Source organism: Delphinus delphis, chromosome 7 (genome assembly GCF_949987515.2).
Source record: "Delphinus delphis chromosome 7, mDelDel1.2, whole genome shotgun sequence".
NCBI classification, from domain to species: domain Eukaryota; kingdom Metazoa; phylum Chordata; class Mammalia; order Artiodactyla; family Delphinidae; genus Delphinus; species Delphinus delphis.
Window position 1 is genome coordinate 62,259,978 of NC_082689.1, and position 21,378 is coordinate 62,281,355.

General features: G+C 34.4%; 1 protein-coding gene across 1 annotated transcript in view; it reads right to left on the reverse strand.

Annotated features, from left to right (window-relative positions):
• The window catches only part of UBR3 (ubiquitin protein ligase E3 component n-recognin 3), a 225,667-nt gene that overhangs the window by 159,404 nt on the left and 44,885 nt on the right, over window positions 1-21,378 (reverse strand). Inside the window, exons 5-8 of the mRNA XM_060016607.1 lie at window positions 20,905-20,954; window positions 8,347-8,413; window positions 3,957-4,087; window positions 2,600-2,828 (exon numbers count right to left, since the gene is read on the reverse strand). Of these exons, the coding sequence (XP_059872590.1) occupies window positions 2,600-2,828; window positions 3,957-4,087; window positions 8,347-8,413; window positions 20,905-20,954 (477 nt within the window). The remainder of the gene's footprint in view (window positions 1-2,599; window positions 2,829-3,956; window positions 4,088-8,346; window positions 8,414-20,904; window positions 20,955-21,378) is intronic.

Here is a 21,378-nt window from a genome sequence, read left to right on the forward strand (position 1 = left end):
AATTCAATTTGTGTAAGAATTTCCAGGACAGACTAACTGCATTAGAAGGAAGTATGTGTAGAAAGCAACTAAGACCATGTAATACGATTTCAGAAAATATGGGGAAAATGAGAAACACAGAGACAGCAAGACCAAGTGCCAAGAAACACCAACACTGATAGAACAAGTAGAAGATAGTTTCATGCCACACAAAGAACAGAGAATCAACAGTGTAAAATGATAATGAAAATCAAGCAAGATAAGGTCCAAAGTGTTGCCACTGGCTTCCTTATCATGTAGTCATAGAAAGGGTGACCATATAATTTATCATATAAACAGGGACACTTTTGAGGGTAAAAAGGACTGTATGAAAAATGATGTCAAAAGAACAGGCAGGGCTTCCCTGGTGGCGCAGTGGTTGAGAGTCCGCCTGCCGATGCAGGGGATGCAGGTTCGTGCTGCAGTCTGGGAAGATGCCACATGCCGCGGAGCGGCTGGGCCCATGAGCCATGGCCACTGAGCCTGCACGTCCGGAGCCTGTGCTCCGCAATGGGAGCGGCCACGACAGTGAGAGGGCCACGTACCACAAAAAAAATAAAAATAAAAATAAATAACAGGCATAACTTGGAGCTGTTCTGGGGAAAGTAGGACATGTGGCTACCGGAGTCATGGACAATTTTGGAGACAGCAATAGAATGACAGAAGCAGACACTAGATTGAGGTGGGTTAATGGGAGACCGGAAGATAAGGAAATGAACATAAAAACTCTCTCAGGAAAGATGCCTATAGCAAAAAGTGGGAGGCAAACTCATATACATCTTCCTCCCAAACATTCTCCTCTGAAATGCAAACCATATAAAAGAAGCATAGCTAAACCACTTAGTCAGGAAAACAGACTCAAGATTCTTTTCAAAAGAGTAAATACTTCTAATTTTTTTAAGTTTTCCAGTTTATAAATTAAAAATACTGTACTTGTGAAAAGTCCTTTTCTAGTTATATAATTCTACACATAAGAATATCACTGATATAGCTGAATGATGATAGACACTATTTCAAAAAAGAAAAGAGAAAGTAATATACATAGCTAAATCTCTAAGAAAGAAAAGGTCATCCTACACAAAGACAGAAACAGTACAATACAAAGCAGCTCTTATTTTTTCTTTTAAAAAGGTAAAGAGGTACACTGTTCAATGTAAATAATGTATTATTCTCCCACTACACCTACAATGGGAAGGCAGAGTTACGCAGTGGGCCAGAGTATGGGTTAGACACCTAGCTTTACCACTTACAGCTATAAAACCATAGATCACTGACTTTTCAACTTCCTAAACCAGAAATGCCTCATCTATAAAATGGAAAAAACAACATTTACTCCCCAGAATTACTGATAAATCAGATAATACATATAAAGTACTGAAAAAAAAGCATGGTATACAGTAAGTGTTCAAAAGATGGTAGCCATCATCATTATTAGCAAGCTATTATTATATATAAGGCAACATGCCCTGCACTGAGTCCTGTATAAATTTTCAGGCTATGGTATTGCATCTGAGAATAGCCAGACTATCAGTATAAAGAGAAAATAGGAGCTGATATGCAAAAGGAGACAACAGTAGAAGGCAAGTCTCAAGTATAAGATCTCCCATCCACAGAGAATGGAAAGGTCCTAAGATTTAATTTGAGGCATTATTTGTTGTTATTTTTTAAGTTTAGCTCCAAGTGCCAACAAGTGAAGACACAGTCCTATTAATGTTGGCCTGGCTGTATTGTGGCTAAGAACAAAGATTCTGACATCAGGAGATATAAAGTCCTTCTTGGCTCTGTCATCTACTAACTATATAATCTACAGCAAATGATTTAATTTCTCTAAACTTCAATTTACTCATCTTGAAAGTGGAAATAATAATAATGCCAATCTAGAGAGTTGTTCAGAAGCTTAATTGAGACAACATATAAATAGTATTAACACAGCGCCTAGTACAGAGCAAATACTCAAATAATATAAATTATTACAAGGAGGTGAAGTCAAGATGAAAGACCACAAAGAAATAAGAATGGGAGGAATTCCTAGAAATGTTATGGCAATTTGAGGAGGCATAAAGGAAGAAAATTAAAGATCACACTAAAGGAACATATAAAAGGCAAGATTTATTCCAACTTTTAAATTATAAAAGTATATGCATATAAAATGTCTAAAGCTGACAGTAACAAATTCATGATTAAAAAAATAGAAACATATCTAATTAATAAGAAAATGGTTAAATAATGGTAAAGTCATATGATATTACTACCTGCAATCATGAAAGAACATGTTCTTGATGTGTACACTTGATAGCATATTTTAAAGTACATATTCGCATCTATAAATATACTCACATCACACAAAAAGACAGAAAAGAAATATCCCAAAATATTTGTTAATATTATTTGTGAATAACAAAACTATAGGTGATTTTAAAGTTTTTCTTTAAATTCTGCTGAAATTTTAAAAAATGTTTCTTTAACAAACATGTATTATTTTATAATATTTTTAAAAGCTATTTTTAAGCATAAAGGAAGTTTTTAAGATTAGTTATACAAAGTATACTTATAAAACTAGTGAAAATAATTCTGAGTTTACCTTGTAGCTCACTTTTAATAAGGCAACTTTCCATCATGTATAACAGCACAGTGACCATAATATCCAGCAGCTGACATTCTTCTGTTACCTGTCTGGCTAGCTCCTCATTGCTGAACAACTGAACACTAATATGCACAATTCTGTTAGACATTGTGTCTGATTCATGACTTTTCTTCAGTGTTTTCATAATGAAAGCGTAATGCTGAACAAAAGTTTTTGTAAAAGCAACCTGTAAAATGTTTTAAATAGGAAGAAAAAAAACACAGTTTAAGTTTTACAACACATTTTCCAACATATTATACTAGCATTTTTAAGTTATGATTAGCTTGTGATGATATCCAAGATAAATGGAAAAATAATTTCAGTGATGATGGTAGTCTTACATTTGTCCTTTTTTGGAAAATTAGCAAAATACTTTGGTGGTTAAAAAAATGTTCAATATGTATTTTAAATTATTAAAGTTTTAAAGCAATTACAAAGATAGTCTAAAAATACAAATCTTCACTTTGCTCACAAATATATCAGTTCAAGTATGTGTCTTTGTCCTGTGCTACCAACTTTAACAACAAAATCTAAAGCCTCACCTGCAAACCATCACAGAGTTGTTTATATAACTAAACAATAAGTGAGTCAACGTGACTACTCCAAAAGAAATAATATCTTTTCCTATTTGATCTGAAAGCCAACCACTATTCTGACCAAATATTCTCTTCTGTATACCATATACACTTCCTCTATTGCTTTCTTAAGCAGGTATAAAGACACAAAACAACAGCATTATTAAAGTGTCACTCCTAAAGAGGCTTTACTACCTAAACCATAAGAACTATAGCATGATTTATTGTCTTTTCAGACACTACGTTGTGTAACTTTGCCATAACCATACGGTAGTAACAGGTGAGTCCACACCCTCTGAAACTAGAGACTTCACCTATGTACATGTGTACATGAGTCAATACCATTGTGTCTTTAAGAGTTATGGCCAGCAGCTACAAACTCCATGCTTTTCCCATGCCTAACCATACAATCTAAATTCAGTTGCCCCCATTAAACATTCTCATAGCACCTTGTACCTTTCTCCTTTAGAGAACTTACTACAATTTGTAACTACATATTTATTTGTGCAACTGTGTTTTTGTTTGTCCCCCAGCAATCCCTTTGGACCAAGTTTCATGCACAAAGGCAACCCTTAGGAATCCTGCTCTGTAATGGTGCTTTGACTCAGATCTACAATACTGTGCTTTTTGTGCAGGCCCTCTTTTGGCAACAGAGCTGAGAAATATATCAAAAAGATTTAATATTGAAAAGGCAAAGAAAGAGAAGCAAAGTTCAGAAAGGAAGGAAAAAATGTAGATACCTTATACTCTTGATCTGGAAGCATGTTGAGTAAGAAAGTCACCATCTTCTGGGGAAATTCATACTTTATGGTCCAAAACAATAGTTCTTCTAAGAAACTTTTATGCTTCAAAACATCCATTATGGATTGATCTACATAATAAAAATAAAATTTATCACCCTAATGATTTAAGTTGCTCATCTCACTAAACCTTACCATGATTAATAACCCATCAACCTCAAACATCTGAACATACCTAAAAATTAAGGCTATCCTTTCAATAATTCAAATGATAATGCTAACAATATCAAGCTAAATTTCTACAATGTCCACAGTATATATATAATAAAATACTTAATCCTTATAATTTAATATAAAGCAGTTACTAGAAAAATACGTAATTACTTGACCTTAAACATAAGCCATTTATCTAAAATTTCTACTAAGATTTAAAATAATTATCTTACAAGAACAATACTCATGGCACTTAATTTAAAATAGTAATAATAATTTTAACCTAAAAACATACTATTAAGGACATAAACTCCAAAGTTATCTAAATTTTTTATTTTTGAAAAAAATCTTTATGGATGAATAATTTATTCCTCTAAAATTATCCTTCATAAATGAAATATTAACTTCCCTAGAGAAGATAATCACTAGTGCATTGCTTACTCTAGTATACAGAAGCATTTGCTTTTTTCTGGTAGGAACATACCGGGAAACACATAGAACATTAGATATGCTTACTTGTACTGGACTCAAGATGCCCTCTTCATGCATGGAGGAAACAGGAAATGCATGCCCCTTTTGAATAAAGGTATTCAAAGGGGGGAATAAAATTATTTACTGGGAAGTTTATTTTCTAAAGCCAAGTACCACTCCTTGAGGGTTAGGCTGTCTCTTGCTTATCTCTGCCTCCTTGCCATGCTTAATCAACAGAAAGGTCTCAACTGGTATATGATGAATTGAAATGTTTTAAATTTTTATTTTACATTGGAGTATAGTTGATTAACAATGTTGTGTTAGTTTCAAGGTGTACAGCAAAGTGTGAACTGAATATTTTTAATACTTTGGCTATCTCTTTCTCTCACTTTCTCTAATTTTTTCCCCCTCAAAATGAACTAGAAAATTCTATTAATCTTTATTGGAGCAAATTATCTTGGGATACTGCTCTGGATCATCAGCTCTATATAAGGGCATCAAGTGTCAACTATGAATGGACTGTTTCAGTGACAGTGCTTAAGCAGAGGCTAGAGTTAGATGAGATATTTGAAAAACCAGTATCACATGAACCAAAATACTCAGGTACAGCCCTAACTATATCACAGTTGAAGTAGTCTTGCAGGGTAACCCTGCAGAGTTTTTTCAATTAACCTTATCCCAATCCTACCCCAGTGTCACAGTTCTTCTATTATTGAGTAATGTGTTCATACCACATCTCCTCAGGTAACGGGTCTAAATGAGTAACAACTCAGTATTTAATCACTCTCTTGATTCTTTTGTAAAACACTGAGTTTAATAAGACTTGAATCAGATATTAAAGTTAGATGTAACTTTAACCCCATGTTAGATTAATAATTAATAACCCATTATTTTCAGAATAATAATTTCATTAATCTAGAGACACTATGATTTAGATTACAGAGAGACCGAAGTATCTGCTAATCCCCTATCTAACTCCCTTTCAGCCTTTAGTATGAACCGTATGTAGTAGGAGTAAAAGTATAAATACAATTACACTACACATCCCTTTATTGGAAACAATAATTCTTTATTTTCCAAATCTCAGAATTTTCTACTTGTAAAACAGAAATCTCTTCCTCTTGAAATAGATCATTCCCAGGATATGGCAATGATTTAAAAAGAGACATAAACCAGTCCTGCAAGAAATGAGGTAAAATATATTCAAAGGCACAAGCTGACAGATTCAAAGCCAAAAAAGTAATAAAATTAGGGACCAAATGAATCAGGTGACAGGAATATAAGGATTACAATTAAAACTTAGAATATAATCCACAGCACACATTGCTGAAGCCAATTTAATTCTCAAAATTCACTTGGTACTAACATGACTGAAAATTTCACAGACTGCCAAAAAAATAAAACCCTCACAGAGAAGTGCTTCTGAAAATAATTACAAAGTTGAACAAAACTAGTAGTATTTATCCTAAAATTCAGTTATAACTCTCTGCAAGCTTGTATTAGCCAAAGAAAAGCCTGAAGCTACCATAATTATTATATGTCAAGCATTTAAAAAGATACATTGACTTTGTTTTAAATAAATAAAACAATATGAATGCACCAGAAAAGCTACGGCTTCTACTAAAATGCTGCAGTTATGTACAATCCAATTTTTCTAACTTCAGACATTTAAAAAAAGGGAGAAAAACCCACAATGTCTTCACTGTTATTCTTAAAATAAATGATATCAGTTTCCCAAGATATTTAAAGCATGTGTTATGTATTACGTGTTATGTTATGGAAATGTGGTTAGAAATGCTTCCATTAGTTATGTATGATTATTGACCTTTAAAATCTTGATAAAATTGTCATGACCTTTACAACACCTAAACAACTCAGGCCAAATTGTAAAAAGAGATTTTTGAAGAATCAGTATGTGGTACAAATGCATGACAGCATTTAATTTAGACAGTAGAGTCCAGCCTCTGCAACTCACAAGCTCAATAATCTTGGCCATGTCAGCTGAAGCCCTCTAGGCCTAGGCTTTTCACCCTTAAAATTGCAGTTTTGAGAATAGACAGTGAGGTGTTTGTTAGCACAGTGCCTCTCCTCTTGCCTATCATTACATGTTTTATTTTCAGCTCACTTTCAAACTGCTGAATCAAATTCTTACAAAAACTAAACCACTCTCTGAACTTCAGACATTTTCAAAAGCAACAATTACTTTTTGAAAACAGAGGTTCTACTAATTCAAAAAGCCTCACTTTCAACTTTTTCAAAAAGCCACTTCTTCCACATACATACTTAAACCAAACATGATAACTGATCAAGTCTTAAATCTCTATACTACTTCTTACCAGTAGAGGAAGGAAGAGAAAACAATCAATCACAAATGCAAAAAAATTCATATAATAGAAAATCAATTTCAACATAAAGGCTGCATAAAAAGTAACTTCAGCCAGAGTTTGACCAGGCTGAAGGAAAACAATGACCTCTTACGCCATAACAGGTATTTTCTGAACACCCCTGAAGCTTAAACTCAAGTATATGCCTAACAATCTCCTCCAACTCAGATGTGTCTCAAGGACTCAGGTAAACACATGGACAACTCTGGTAAGTCAAGAGGCCAGTTAGCCACATGGACTTCTAATTTCTTTCAGGCATTACAGGTTCTCTGCTGGGCCACGAAGAACGGGAAGATGTGCATGTTGGCCAGCAAATCAAATTTCATGCCCTTTACTAACATTCTGTAAGTTAAAGGCAACAACATGAGTAACGAAGTGAAGACTTGCAGACTTACAAAATGAGCCTCAACGGAAACTGCCTGCTTGCTCCACCTTCCAAGCAGTCCTAAACTTTCCACAAGACACACTTATCACCAGAAGTAAGAATCTTTTCATCAAAATAATATTTTAACCTCTGGAGACTTTCTAACAGACCATACTAACCCAGAAAATAGACTATGTTAAGATTTGGAAATCCATGGCAAAAATCCAGAGCACAGGCTGCCACTAATAACAAGTACTCTAGAAAAGCTTTTGGGGAGGGTCAAGAAAATATAGTGATAAAGCATTTAAACTCTGGGATTTGAATTAAGGACCTACTTCTCATTAGCTGTTAAACCTAACATGTCTCCATTTCCTCATTCATAAAATAGTAATAATAATAAAACCCGCTTCATATGGTTACTTGGAGAATTAAATGACACAATGCATGTGATGTGATTAGCACTATGTCTAGCATATATAAAAAGTTCAATAAATATTACTCATTACTAATCTATTCCCTCACTACAGGCATATCTACTTCTTCCTTTGCAACAATATGTATTGAGTCCTTTCTGAGCCCTTAATATGTGGTAAGTGCCATTCATTCTCATTCTCACTCTTTCACTCTTGTTACTTTTTCTCACACACACACCCAAAATCTCCCTCTTGCTCATCCTTTAAATCAAATTAAAGCTTTACACCAAATATGCTGCATCCAAATCAAAGATTCAATGAAGAGACTAGTTTTCTGGCTCAAATATGATGTTGCTCATTTTATAAAGAAGACAAATGAACAAAATCCCAACAGTAAGGGTTTTACTTGCTTTCGAGGTCCCCCCACAATCACGCTCTAACAACACTTTCTCCATATTAGACAAATCTAATAACATTACTCTCCCTTCAAGTGCTCTTAATGATTAAGCATTTTTTTATACAAGGAAAAAACAAAATATAAATACCTTTGGTGTTACTGCTTAGTTTAACCCTCTTTCTCTTGCCCAGACCTTGACTCCCATCCTGATCCTCCTGGAGAAAAACAAAATTAGCATTATCTATAGTCCTATTCATGAATTTATACATTTTATGTAAATATAAATATGCTTATAAATTATGTTAAATATAAAATATAGGCATGCTTACATATTATTAACCAACAATTTTATGTATTTGCTGTCATAAAATATATTTTAATGCTGCTAACTTTAAATTGAAAATTAAATTTAAAATTAGCATTATAATTAAAATATATCATGAAAATCCTTAGGATTAAAATATAAGAGTTCTTAAACTTAATCTGTGCTTCTAATGAAAGACTCTTAAATACCCCAAAATGCCAAAATAAAAATTTTCCTAACCTTATAAATATAATATCAAAGAAGCTAAAGGCGAGGAGGGAGCAGATTAGCATAGGAAGGGGAGAAGGAGAAGAAGGTTAAAACAATGAATAGAGGAAAGGCTTTGAAGAGTCTAACACAAACAAAATGAGTTCAAGAGATCAAGTTCTGAAAAATAAGCATAGCATATTAGAAGCTGGAGTTGACAGTCAAAAAAATAATATAAAAACAAATTAAAATGTGCTTAGGAAAAAAATCCAAGAAGAAAATACATGCATTTCTGCTCACATGTAATGTATCTATTCCTGAAAAAAACCTCATATTAAAAACAACAAGGCAGACTTCCCTGGTGGTGCAGTGGTTAAGAATCTGCCTGCCAATGCAGGGGACACGGGTTTGAGCCGTGTCCAGGAAGATCCCACATGCTGTGGAGCAACTAAGCCCACGAGCCACAACTACTGAGCCCACGTGCCACACCACTGAAGCCCGCGTGCCTAGAGCCCATGCTCCGCAACAAGAGAAGCCACCGCAATGAGAAGCCTGTGCACCACAACGAAGAGTAGCCCCCACTCGCTGCAACTAGAGAAAGCCCACACACAACGAAGACCCAAAGCAACCAAAACTTAATTAATTTAAAAGAGAGAACATGTAAATATAGAAAACACTTTAAAGATGTTAAAAAAAAAAAAAACTAAGCTGGGTCTTCCTTGGTGGCGCAGTGGTTAAGAATCCGCCTGCCAATGCAGGGGACACAGGTTCAAGCCCTGGTCCAGGAAGATCCCACATGCCATGGAGCAGCTAAGCCCATGCGCCACAACTACTAAGCCTGCCCCTAGAGCCCACGAGCCACAACTACTGAGCCTGTGTGCCACAACTACTGAAGCCCATGCGCCTAGAGCCCACGCTCTGCAACAAGAGAAGCCACCACAATGAGAAGCCTGCACACCGCAATGAAGAGTAGCCCCCGCTCGCCTCAACTAGAGAAAGCCCGCGCACAGCAACGAAGACCCAACAACAGCCAAAAATAAATAAATAAAATTTAAAAAATTTTTAATTGAAAAAAAAAAGTCTTATAGGAAATAAAAGGGTGAGGGGCAGACCACTCACAACCTATTTTGTAACCTAGAAAGTTTGTAACCAAAGAAGTAACAGAAGCAATAATCAGTACCTGGGGAGATCATTTGGATGCCCAGGCAAACATCTTGGAGTGATTTGAGGCTGTCTCAGGGGATGTTAACAACCTACCACAACAAAAAAGTGGGAAGCTAGCTGGCTGAGACAACACAGAGGGAAGAGGAGCAGAGGAAGCAGCCTGCTACTAGAGAAACCAACAGTGAGGCTAGCGATGTGCCTCTTAGGGAGGGAGCAATGGGTGCAGATGCTCATTTCTGATTTACTTTGAATGTTGCTAAAAAGGTTCCTGCTGCCTTCATAGTTTATGGTTTTTTCCCCTCCAGCTAAAGGATATGATTCTACCCCACTATCCCAGCTCTCCTGAGCTAGGAAAGATTGCATAGGAATCCAAAACTTCCATGTTATACTGACACCTTTTTCCTATATTTCCAAACATATATGAGCCAACTGGTATTATAAAGACATGTGGTAGCATTTTGGCACACAGTCTGTTGTGCTAACCAATTATGTTGGTGGCAGGTTAGAATCATGGTACAAATTCCCAGACACTTGCTCAATTAAATCGAATCCCCAAAGCAGAAAAGCCTCGGCTTTAAGCTGCTGCTCTGCCCACTGGTGTAGTCTCCTTGGCCTGCGCACCACAGACTTAACTCCAGGTTTCTGCCAAGTCCAGCATCAGTCCTCAGGACCAGTCTGGGGTTACCCAAAGACACTACTTAGCTCAGCATTTACCAACCACTTCAATATGCTCTCCCTGTTAATTCCTACCAAAGCCAGGCCTCTATGGTCTACCTGGCAGTAATACTGACGGTCAAACTATACTCTCCTCTTCCTCTGCCACCCTCACCTTGCCCTTAGAGAAACTCAACCAGTATGAAATTTGGAGCCATAAAAGACAGACATAAGAATGTAAAACTATGCCACAGGACCCAGAAGGTTCTAAAATTTGAGATTTTAGCTAACAGCCATTTATGAAACTGCTCTCCCAGCCCTGAGAGAAAAAAAAAAAAAAAAAACAACTTTTAATGTTATATTCCAGGTTAGGATTACTTCATAATTTCAAATACAAACTTCCTACGAAAAGAGTGTCCTTGATCAAGCAACAGTCATGGCAATACAAAGTTTTATAAATTTCCCAACCTTACACTTTAAAGGACAAGTAAAATTAGCCAAGCAAAGGAAAGGAAAGTCATTCCAAGAGGACATCATGAATAAAGATAAAGGCACAATGACAAAAGTCTAGAAACAAAGATCAGCTTGACATCATCATAGATATCAAACTCAGCTAGGAAGGGAGTTTATCTCCATCTAAACTGGTGGGAAAATGTGCACTCTTGTACATTGTTTGAGAGAGTATATAATAAAACTATTGTCCTGAATGGCAATTTGTCAATACACATGTCAAAAGTCGTTAAAGTATATCTATCACTGGAACAGAAATTCCAGTTCTAGGAATTTATCCTGAAGAAATAATCAGACAAGTGAATATATGCATAGATACTCATCACAATGTTATTTATAATAGAAAAAAAAATCTTTGGTTTCCAACAGCAGAGCAGGGGATTACGTAAATAATATATAATAATATATAGCACACATATATCCTATGAAGAAAAACAATACTAGAGCTCTATATTCACTGTGACCAGATAGATGTTCAAAAACTATTACTATAAATGAGAAAAAAAAATGGCATGCTATGAAAAATAGCATATGGAGTATGAAACCATTTAAGTACTGATAATACACACAAATAAAATCTCTTAAAATATACCCCTTGCTACAGATGTTCAAAACTACCATTAGTAAGAACAGCATGTTACCGAACAGCATATATATAGCATGGAGCCATTAAATATACTATATATAAAATCTGTTAGAATATATTTGTTTACAGTAAGTCATCTCTAAGTGATAGAGTAATAGGTAATTTCATCATCTTTTTGCTAATATTAATTTTCTATTTATTCAACGATGACAATGAACTATAGCTTTAAGCTAATAAATGTTTTTAATACTAATTCTGATTGCCAATCCTAACTACAACAATCTGCTCAAGATAATGGATTACTGTGTTATCTATTACAAGTCCCATTTTTTTTATTTTGAGAAAGAACAAAACTGTTAACAAACAGGAATAACTTCCAGTGGTGGGATATTCAGGCATTAAGGAAGATGAAAACAATTCCGTTATCATGACAAGACCCCACCCACCACAAATTCATGATAGGGAGTTATAGTTCTTTCCCATTTATCCATGAGAAAACAGTACAGAAGCCCTGGGAGAAAATGATAGTCCAGTGGACAAAAGAGGAAATAAATAACCTCAACCCAGACAGCATTTGTGCAGCCCTCAGAAACACTTTCCAAACCTTAACTAGTTCCTGGGCACAGAAGTAGACAATATTGCTATGTGTGTTTCAGGCATAAAATACATATACAAGTCCAAAATGAGAGAAGAAGACCCCCCCAAAAAAAATCAGATTCAAATTCCTACCCTGCAAAATTTACAGATGGTTTTTCAACCCAAATTAACCTTTCTTTCTTTCTTGGATGAATTTACTGGACAGATGAAAAAAAAATGTGAGCTCCATAAAAAGAAGTCAAGTAAATTCACAGCTGGTTAAAACAATACTCAGAGAATGTTAATACAGAATACACAAAGCTAAAAGGAACATTTAACATATAAGGTTATAAAAATAAAATCCAAAGGAGATCTTGAGAGACTAGAATGAAATGAAAACAACATTTATGTAAGCCACTGTAATATGAGACTGTTTTCTTTAAACCAATTCTACAAATACAAAGCTGAGAGGGAGCTCTCAAACTTGTCTGAGAGCTGAAGGGGTGGGTGGGGTGGGGGATCTGGGCATTTCATTTGACCACTGGGGCTCCCGCGACAGTCTAGCATAGCAGCTAAAAGGCTAACAAAAAACCTTGGGCCTTAAGGAAGCCACAACATGCTTCATGACAAGATGTCCTTATGACTCTATACCAAATCAGATCATAGATTTTAAAAGGGAATAAACATATGAAAGAGCTATGAGCAGCAGAGAATACTAAATAACTAAAGCTAAAAATTTAAAGGGGTGTCTTATGGGAGTAAAAATTAAAATATCTCTACAGGGGAAAACAAGAAGAAACGTGTGAAAATTGTAATATTTAACACAGTATTGAGAAGAGATTCCTAATAATTAGAGCTATCAAACAAAGGAACAAGTTGCTTCATAAACTCGGTAAAGCTCCCAACGACTGGAAGTGTTTATGGAGAGGGTTACCAATTGTCAGGAATGTTGTAAAATCAATTCCTAAACTGGAAAAGAAATATATTAGATATTTCTAAGGCCTTCTCACCAAAAGTTTCTGTGATTCCCCACCCCACCCTTTACCTTTAATGTAATTTATGATAACTAACTAATTAAAACCAAATCTTATACCTCAAAATAAAACAGTATTTTTCTTTTACCTATTCATTTATGAAAAGCTACTCTGGCTTTCAATTTCAATAATCCTGCTTTTGCTGTAAGTTTTGACCAAATTAGTTTTAACTTTTCATTGCATTCTATCTTGAATAAAGGCAAGAATATCGAGAGCACATCTACATAGTAACTTATTTTATTTTGTTAAGTATTTATTTTCAGTTATGTAAGAGTATGCAAAACAGAAGACTAGAGGTAAACAAACAAAATTAATAAACAATGGTTATCTCTGGATAGCACAGCTGAAGGTAAATGTTTTCTTTTTTTATTCTGTTTTTCTATTTTTTCAATTTTTCCACAATGAACATTCATATTTTTATAGTTACACGGGGGGAAAGTGTTTTAAATGATTTCATACAGAGATTAATGATCTGGTCATTGCACACAGAAAAATGGACATTGCTACGGTAATGGCCACAGTGACTATAATCTTTCCTTGAAAAGTTATCTTGATCTAAGAGGTCCTATTTTCTCTAAGAAACTCTCTATTACACCCATGTACATATAATTCTAGAGATAATTTTCTTCTGAACTGAATTATGTGATGGTTATAAATAAATCTAAACAAAAAATGAATAAACACAAATTTACATTTTAAAATACTTAATGAAGTTATAATGTGCTCCTATTTTCTTTTCTTTTTGGTTCCATACAACACAAAGACATATTAGCTACACAAAAAAAGAGTAAGAAATAGTAGTATGAAGAATGTCATGTGTATAAATAGCCCTGCTGAGTACATAATGTTCTCTTACTCTAGGGACAGCAGGGACAAATACCTGACACAACTTGTGTGAATAAAATTAAGTAGAGAGTAATAGTATACACATTCAAGTAAAACTTTACAAATAGGAAAAACCTTGCTGCTGTTAGAGTTTCAAACCTGTTTCTTCATTTTTAAAACAAAGTGGTAGGACTAGATTACCCCTAGGATCTCTTCCAATTCTAACTTACAACATTTTTAAAATTGTTACAATTCCCTCTCTATAGTAGTTTTTGAGATGTCACTGCCCTCTTCTCATTCTGTCTTCCTTTTTATACAATTTGTTAAATTATAAGAATGAAATCACAAAAAGGGTTTGTTCAATAATCCCATGGGCCTGTAAGATAAGGGTGTAGAAATTCCAATTCTTAAGACATATTCAGCTCTTCATTAAATTTCAAAAATAAATACTAAAAGCAAACAATCATTTGTGCCTGCAGTTGCAAAATAAAATGCAATATGGCTTTAAAAGCTTTAACGAAATTTTAAAATGGCATAAAATAGGTATTTGTTCAAAAACATCTGTATCTGGGTACTCTTCTTCTATCTTTCCATCTACCTTATCCTTTCAACTACTTTCTCCTTTATCTATTCCATCCTTTATTAAATTTAATTTGCTTGCATTTTCATCATTTATATATGTAAAAAGTGCTTTGAAAAGAAGTACAATACAAATTTAAAATATTAATGTCATTAGTTTTTTTTTAATATCATTAGTTTTTAAGTGAGTGGGTGGAAATTCTTGTATTTTCCCTCTAAATATATCACACTAAAACTCAATTAACTTATTTATGATAAGTTAATTCTTATTTATGATATCTTAATTCTTATTTTAATTCTTAATTAATTTAATTTAAGAATTTAATTAATTTAATTAAATTAAATTAATTTAAGAATTTAATTAATTCTTAATTCTTATTTATGATATCTAGGCACAAAAGGAAGCTTTTTCCATGTAGGTCACTGGTCCTATTAAAATAATGTTTCTCATTTAAAAAATAAAAGCAGAACAGAAGACCCCAAGAAGAGATTAGCAGAAGAGTTACACTAATTTTATAATTTCAGTATAAATTAAAAGCAAATTTATAATTTCAGTATAAATTAAATTCAATAATTTCAGTATTAATTAAATTCAAAACTATATTTTGTTCCTTAAACTGCAATGAATGCTGTAAATTTTTATTATATCTCCTTTTGTTTTACAAAGGTAAAGATCAACTTTTTAAAAACTCTTACAACTTCAAATATAAGCTTTCACTCTCTTAAGGTACAATAATAACTACTATACTTAAGGAAAACTTTGTGATCTTAGTTAAAACCCTACAGTAGCCATTTCTAGCTACAGTGGTATTTCATTACCATGTTATAGTTTTTCCCAACAGACAAGTACCACTGAAATAGACGGAAAAATACATACTCAATTATTGGTATGTCACGAGTCATTTCTAGGATATCAACAGAATCCAGGGAAAAGAATGGCAAATGGCACATACTGGTTGTGGAAGTTTTGAAACGTGTTTACAAATTCTTTGACACTCCTCCCTTCGAGAGACGGGATTTACCTCCTTTGCCATTAAATCTGAGCCCATCTTAGCAACTCACAAGGAACAGGATGCAGTGGAAGTGATACTATGTAACTTCCAAGGCTAGCTCAGAAAAGGCTCCACAGCTTCTGCTCTTGAGCTACTTACTCATCCTGGGAGGAACCATAACTATATGAGAAGTCCCAACAACTTGAGGCCACCATACTGGAAAAGCCACATGCAGGCTGAGCTCCCTGTGCACAGTCGGCATCAGCTGCCAGCTCTGTCCAGCAGCCATCTTAAATCTCCATCTCAGCTGAGCCTTCAGATGACTGCAGTTGCAGCCAACAACTAACAGGAATCGCATGAGATAAGCAAGAGAGAACTGCCTTGCTGCCATTCCCAAATTCCTGAGTCAAAGAATTGTGAGCAAAACAAAAAATGGTAATTTTAAGCCACAAAGTTTAGGACAAATTTGCTGTATAGAAATAATAATAATAACAGTGGCTTATATACTTTACATAAAAAACTCAAGACCAGCAGGGAGGAGACCTAGCGACCATTTGCAACTCCACTACTAACTAGATGAAATTCACTTGCCTGGGTCAATCAGTTAATTCTTTGGAATTCAGCTTCCTCATCTATAAGAGAGTTAGGCAAGATGAACTTTAAGGTCTCCTTTAGCTCTAGCATTCATTAGATTTTTAAACCTGCAAATTGCCTCCTCCTGATTCTCATTTTTGTTTTGTTATATTATACAACTTTTCGATTTCTAACTCAAGATTTGACTTTGCAGTACATAAGTCAATAAAACATAAATGAATTTTTTGTATAAAAATTATGATCACAATCTTAAAATAGAAAATTTCCTATCACTAAAACCCTTTTATGATCGGCCCTGGGTAATGGTCTTATCTTTGTACTTTTCCATACTTCTCATTTTAAATATGTGTGTGTGACTTTTATAATCAGAAAAATAAATCTAATAAAATTTAAGATATGCCTACCCTGTAATCTAGCAATTCCATATCTCAGAGAACTATTTGCACATCTGCACAAAAAGAAATATAAGCATTGTATCTTTAATTAAAAATTGGAAATTATAAAAATGATCGGATAAACTGCAGTTTATTCATATTTCAGAATACTGGCAAAACAACTACAATGTATTTGTGTGATATTTGGGTAAATTTTTAAAGATAAACTTCATTACTCTTAAACCATGCTTTAATAAACTATTTCCTCTGGAAAGATGAGCAGAAATGTCTATCATATGACCTATGATAGCTCAAAACTTCAGTATTTGAATCCCTTCTACATATAAAGCACTAGGACAGAAAACATTTATCAGGAGCCTAATTTGTATCTGGTTCATAATAGGTAATCCATATGTTATCCCATTTAATCCTAACATTAGAATTATCACCATTTTTTCATGAGGAAACTGATGTTCAGAAGTTTAAAACCTGGCAGAAAGCACAGCAATATTATGAGGCAATATTCAAACTCAGATCTGCCTAACTCTGAAACTCAAATTTCTCTTAAACAAAAACCAAAATAGGGCTTCCCTGGTGGCGCAGTGGTTGGGAGTCCTCCTGTCCCACATGCCGCGGAGCGGCTGGGCCCGTGAGCCATGGCCGCTGAGCCTGCGCGTCCAGAGCCTGTGCTCCGCAATGGAAGAGGCCACAGCAGTAAGAGGCCCGCGTACCGCAAAAAAAAAAAAAAAGAAAGAAAAAAAAATGAAAAACCAAAATAGATATCCCTTCAATCCACTTCCAGCTAAACAACTCTACTTCAAATTCTTAAGCTTTCAGATGTCCAAATGACCCCATTTTCAATCCAATTGGAAAATATGATAAATATATAAACTATAAAAAGTAATTTTAAATAGACTAAAAGTTTAATTATAAAGTATGATTTAAAGATCAGAAAGTCTTACTGTTTTTAAATATATAAGTTAAATATAATTCACATACTCTAAAAGTGTTCTCAGCTACTATTATAAAAAGTGTTTTATGAGAAAACATACTGAAATGAAGTATTTTTTAAATGAAGTATTTTGAAGTTGTCACCATCAAAAAGCATTTACTACAATATTTACACTGAGACATAATCATAATTAAGAAGCAAATGATTATATAAATTATATTACACACAGAAGTTGCTGAAACAAAGAATCTAAGAGAAGTGAACAGAAGGAACAGAAGAGAGGACCTAAAAAGAACAGAGTAAAAGCAATGGTAATGACCAAATAAAGGCCCTATTTCAAATCCTCTGATATCCCTCGAGAAATTATTTCTAGAAGAAATTCAAAAGCCATCCCCCAGCCCCTCCCCCCACTACACACAGGGATCTCCTTCTAGCACCCTACTGTAAAATACGGTGTTGCTGCAATGCAGTTATGTACAATTAAAGTAGCCACTGGAGATTTAAAAGCTAATCTGGAGAGTTTAGGCCAAGAAATGACTGTAACATTTTTCCTATATAGAGGAAAAAGTATCTATATTGAAGATCAGCTTTCTGCATTCTCCAAAATCAAATTCAATTCATAAAAATAAAGTAGAATTATTAGCAGACCACTGGATGCATAAAATAGGTATACTAAAATAGTATGAAGGTTTTTACCTACCATATAAACACAAACATAAAACTAGATTTTTATTGTTCAAGATCACATGAGGATGTTTAGATTATTTTAATAAAGTATTTTATAATAGCACTAAACCATTTCATCATGTAATAAATAGTCTTCTAAAGTTTCTACTGATGGGACTTCCCTGGTGGTCCAGCAGTTTAGACTCAGTGCTTCCACTGCAAGGGGCACAGGTTTGATCCCTGGTCAGGGAACTAAGATCCAGCATGCCACACAGTGCGGCCAAAACTAAATAAATAAATAAAATAAAGTTACTACTGACAACAGATTCAATGTTTCCTTCCTGTTTCGCTGGCTTTAGCCAAGGAAGGGTCCCCCTGCACCCATTCATATTCAACTCCTAGTATTCCCAAATCTCGCCTTTGAGAGATTATTCCACCTCCCCACAAAATGCCCTTAAAAAGAAAGCAGAGGGCTTCCCTGGTGGCGCAGTGGTTGAGAGTCCGCCTGCCGATGCAGGGGACACGGGTTCGTGCCCCAGTCCGGGAAGATCTCACATGCCGCGGAGCAGCTAGGCCCGTGAGCCATGGCCGCTGAGCCTGCCCGTCCGAAGCCTGTGCTCCGCAGCGGGAGGCCACGGCAGTGAGAGGCCCACGTACCGCAAAAAAAAAAAAAAAAAGAAAGAAAAAGAAAGCAGAATAACCAATTTAAAATCATATGTCTATTATCTAATCACTTCCCTCTTTGACATGTGAAAAATTAGCATTCTTACCCCCATTACTCGCTTCCCCTAGCTTCAAAACAAAATTATTACTTTTTTAGTCAATAGTGTATGTATTTTTGAAAGTCTATTTTAAATATCAGCAAGTTTTCCCCATTTGTCATTATGGCAGCAGTGTTCTTAGAAGTAACTCTTTAAAGCTAAAAAAAAAAAAAGCAAAAATTATAGCTAACCATTTATACAATTTTTTTAATGATTTTATTTTAATTTATTTATTTAACAAACATACATATAGTGTTACAATATGCCAGGCACTACTGCTCTGAGTGCTTCTATATATTAACTCATTCAATCATCATCATAACCCCAGGCATTAAGTACTATTATTACCTCCATTTTACAGGTGAGGAAATTGAGGCATGGTACCTATCCAAAGTCACATTACTAATTGGTACAGAAGCCAGGTTCAAACCCAGACACTCTACTTCCACAGTAAAACTCAGAAGCAGTATACTAAACTACCTAGGGACTTCCCTGGTAGCCCAGTGGTAAAGAATCCTCCTTCCAATGCAGGGCACGTGGGTTCGATCCCTGGTTGGGGAACTAAGATCTCACATGCTGCGGGGCAATTAAGCCTGCATGCCACAACTACTGAGCCCACACACCGCAACTACAGAGCCTGTGCTCTCTAGGGCCCACACGCCAAAACTAGAGACAAGCCCGGGCCACAATAAAAGATCCCACATGCCACAACAAAGATCCCTCGTGCCGGAACTAAGACCCAATGCAACCAAATAAATATTTCAAATAAATAAATAAATAAATAAATAAACTGCCTATCCAATTTGTTGAAAACTCTTTAAAATTGTTAGTCCAGGGACTTCCCTAGCGGTCCAGTGGTTAAGACTTTGCCTTCCAATGCAGGGGGGTGTGGGTTCGATCCCTGGTTGGGGAACTAAGATCCTACACGCCTTGCAGCCAAAAACCAAAACATAAAACAGAAGCAATATGGTAACAAATTCAATAAAGACTTTAAAAATAAATAAATAAGTAAAATTTAAAAAAAATAATAAATGAAATAAAATTATTAGACCAAAATGAGACTCCACAAAATGCTGCATTTTGTGGGAGCCTTCTTAGAGGGGAAATATACTACTACAAAGTTTAAATTATAAGGCATTAGATCAATTATAAGACTTCCATAAAAGAAATCATATTTTCAAAAGAAAAATATTTGGCTTAGTTCATATGATATCAAATCAAAATGGGTTTTCAAAGGAAAAACATGTAAATGTTTAACAATGATTTAGTTTTTAAAATTTCAATCATTAAATATATAAATCAATAAAAATATGAAATTTAGGTTTTATAGAAACCAAGATTATAAACAGATATAAGTCAAAAACCAATATTTGCTTACAAATTGTATACTAACAAAATACAGGAATGTTATAAGGAATTTATTAGAAATATTTATTATTAATAAACACTATAAAAGTTGAAATTTCAAATTGACATTCTATTTCCCAGTACATTGCTTTTTTTTGATAACCTTTGACATATAAGATATAACCTTATTATGAGATTAGAAAAGAAGCTACATTTCACATTCTTCTAGCAAATTATTCTAGACTTAGCTAAACTTTTTAACAACAATTTCATTGTGCATATGACAACTTGGATAAATTTGGGGATATTTTCATAGGAGAAATATCTCTATGTCTTTCTATCTCCCATTTCTAAACTGTGAAAAGAGAAATGAATTTACAAACAAGAAGTAAAAATCTAGTTGTAGTTCTCGTCCTGTCACTAAGTAACTGTGTGACCTTGACTAAGTTATTCCACTCTGGGGTTCAGCATCCATGTCTATAAAATGAGGAATTCCAACTAGATAATACCCACAAATCTGTATGGTAGTTCTTAAACTTTTAAAATTCTACTTTTAAAAAGTTTCAAATGTTAAATCTCACCTCATCTGAAGAATCTAGTTGTCCCAATGTTCCTGTTGCACCTGCAAAACCTTTGGAAAGGAGAAAAAAGATTGCCCTTCATAATTGTTATATATTGCTTTACTTTAAAATTATTTTGAGACATAACAATATCAAAAAACTAAGTTTTGTTAAGAAAACTCATTCTAACAGTTATTTTGGCAGAAATCAACATTTATCTTCAATAAATTTGAGCCTAATAGGCTTATACTTCAATAGGAAATCTCCAGTGAAAACCCAGATTTAATAATTACACATGGTGTTTCAGAAGGATTGCTTTCTTTTACTTTTAAACCATGGTTTACTAAAATATTGAACTACTAAACTTTGGGGCTACTCTTAAATAGCAACTGCTATATTTTTCATGAGTTAGAACCAGAACCTCTGATAAACTAACCGAATTTCGCTTAAGAAAAATGAAGTATCTTCTTTGATGACTCTATCTTTCTTGCTTCC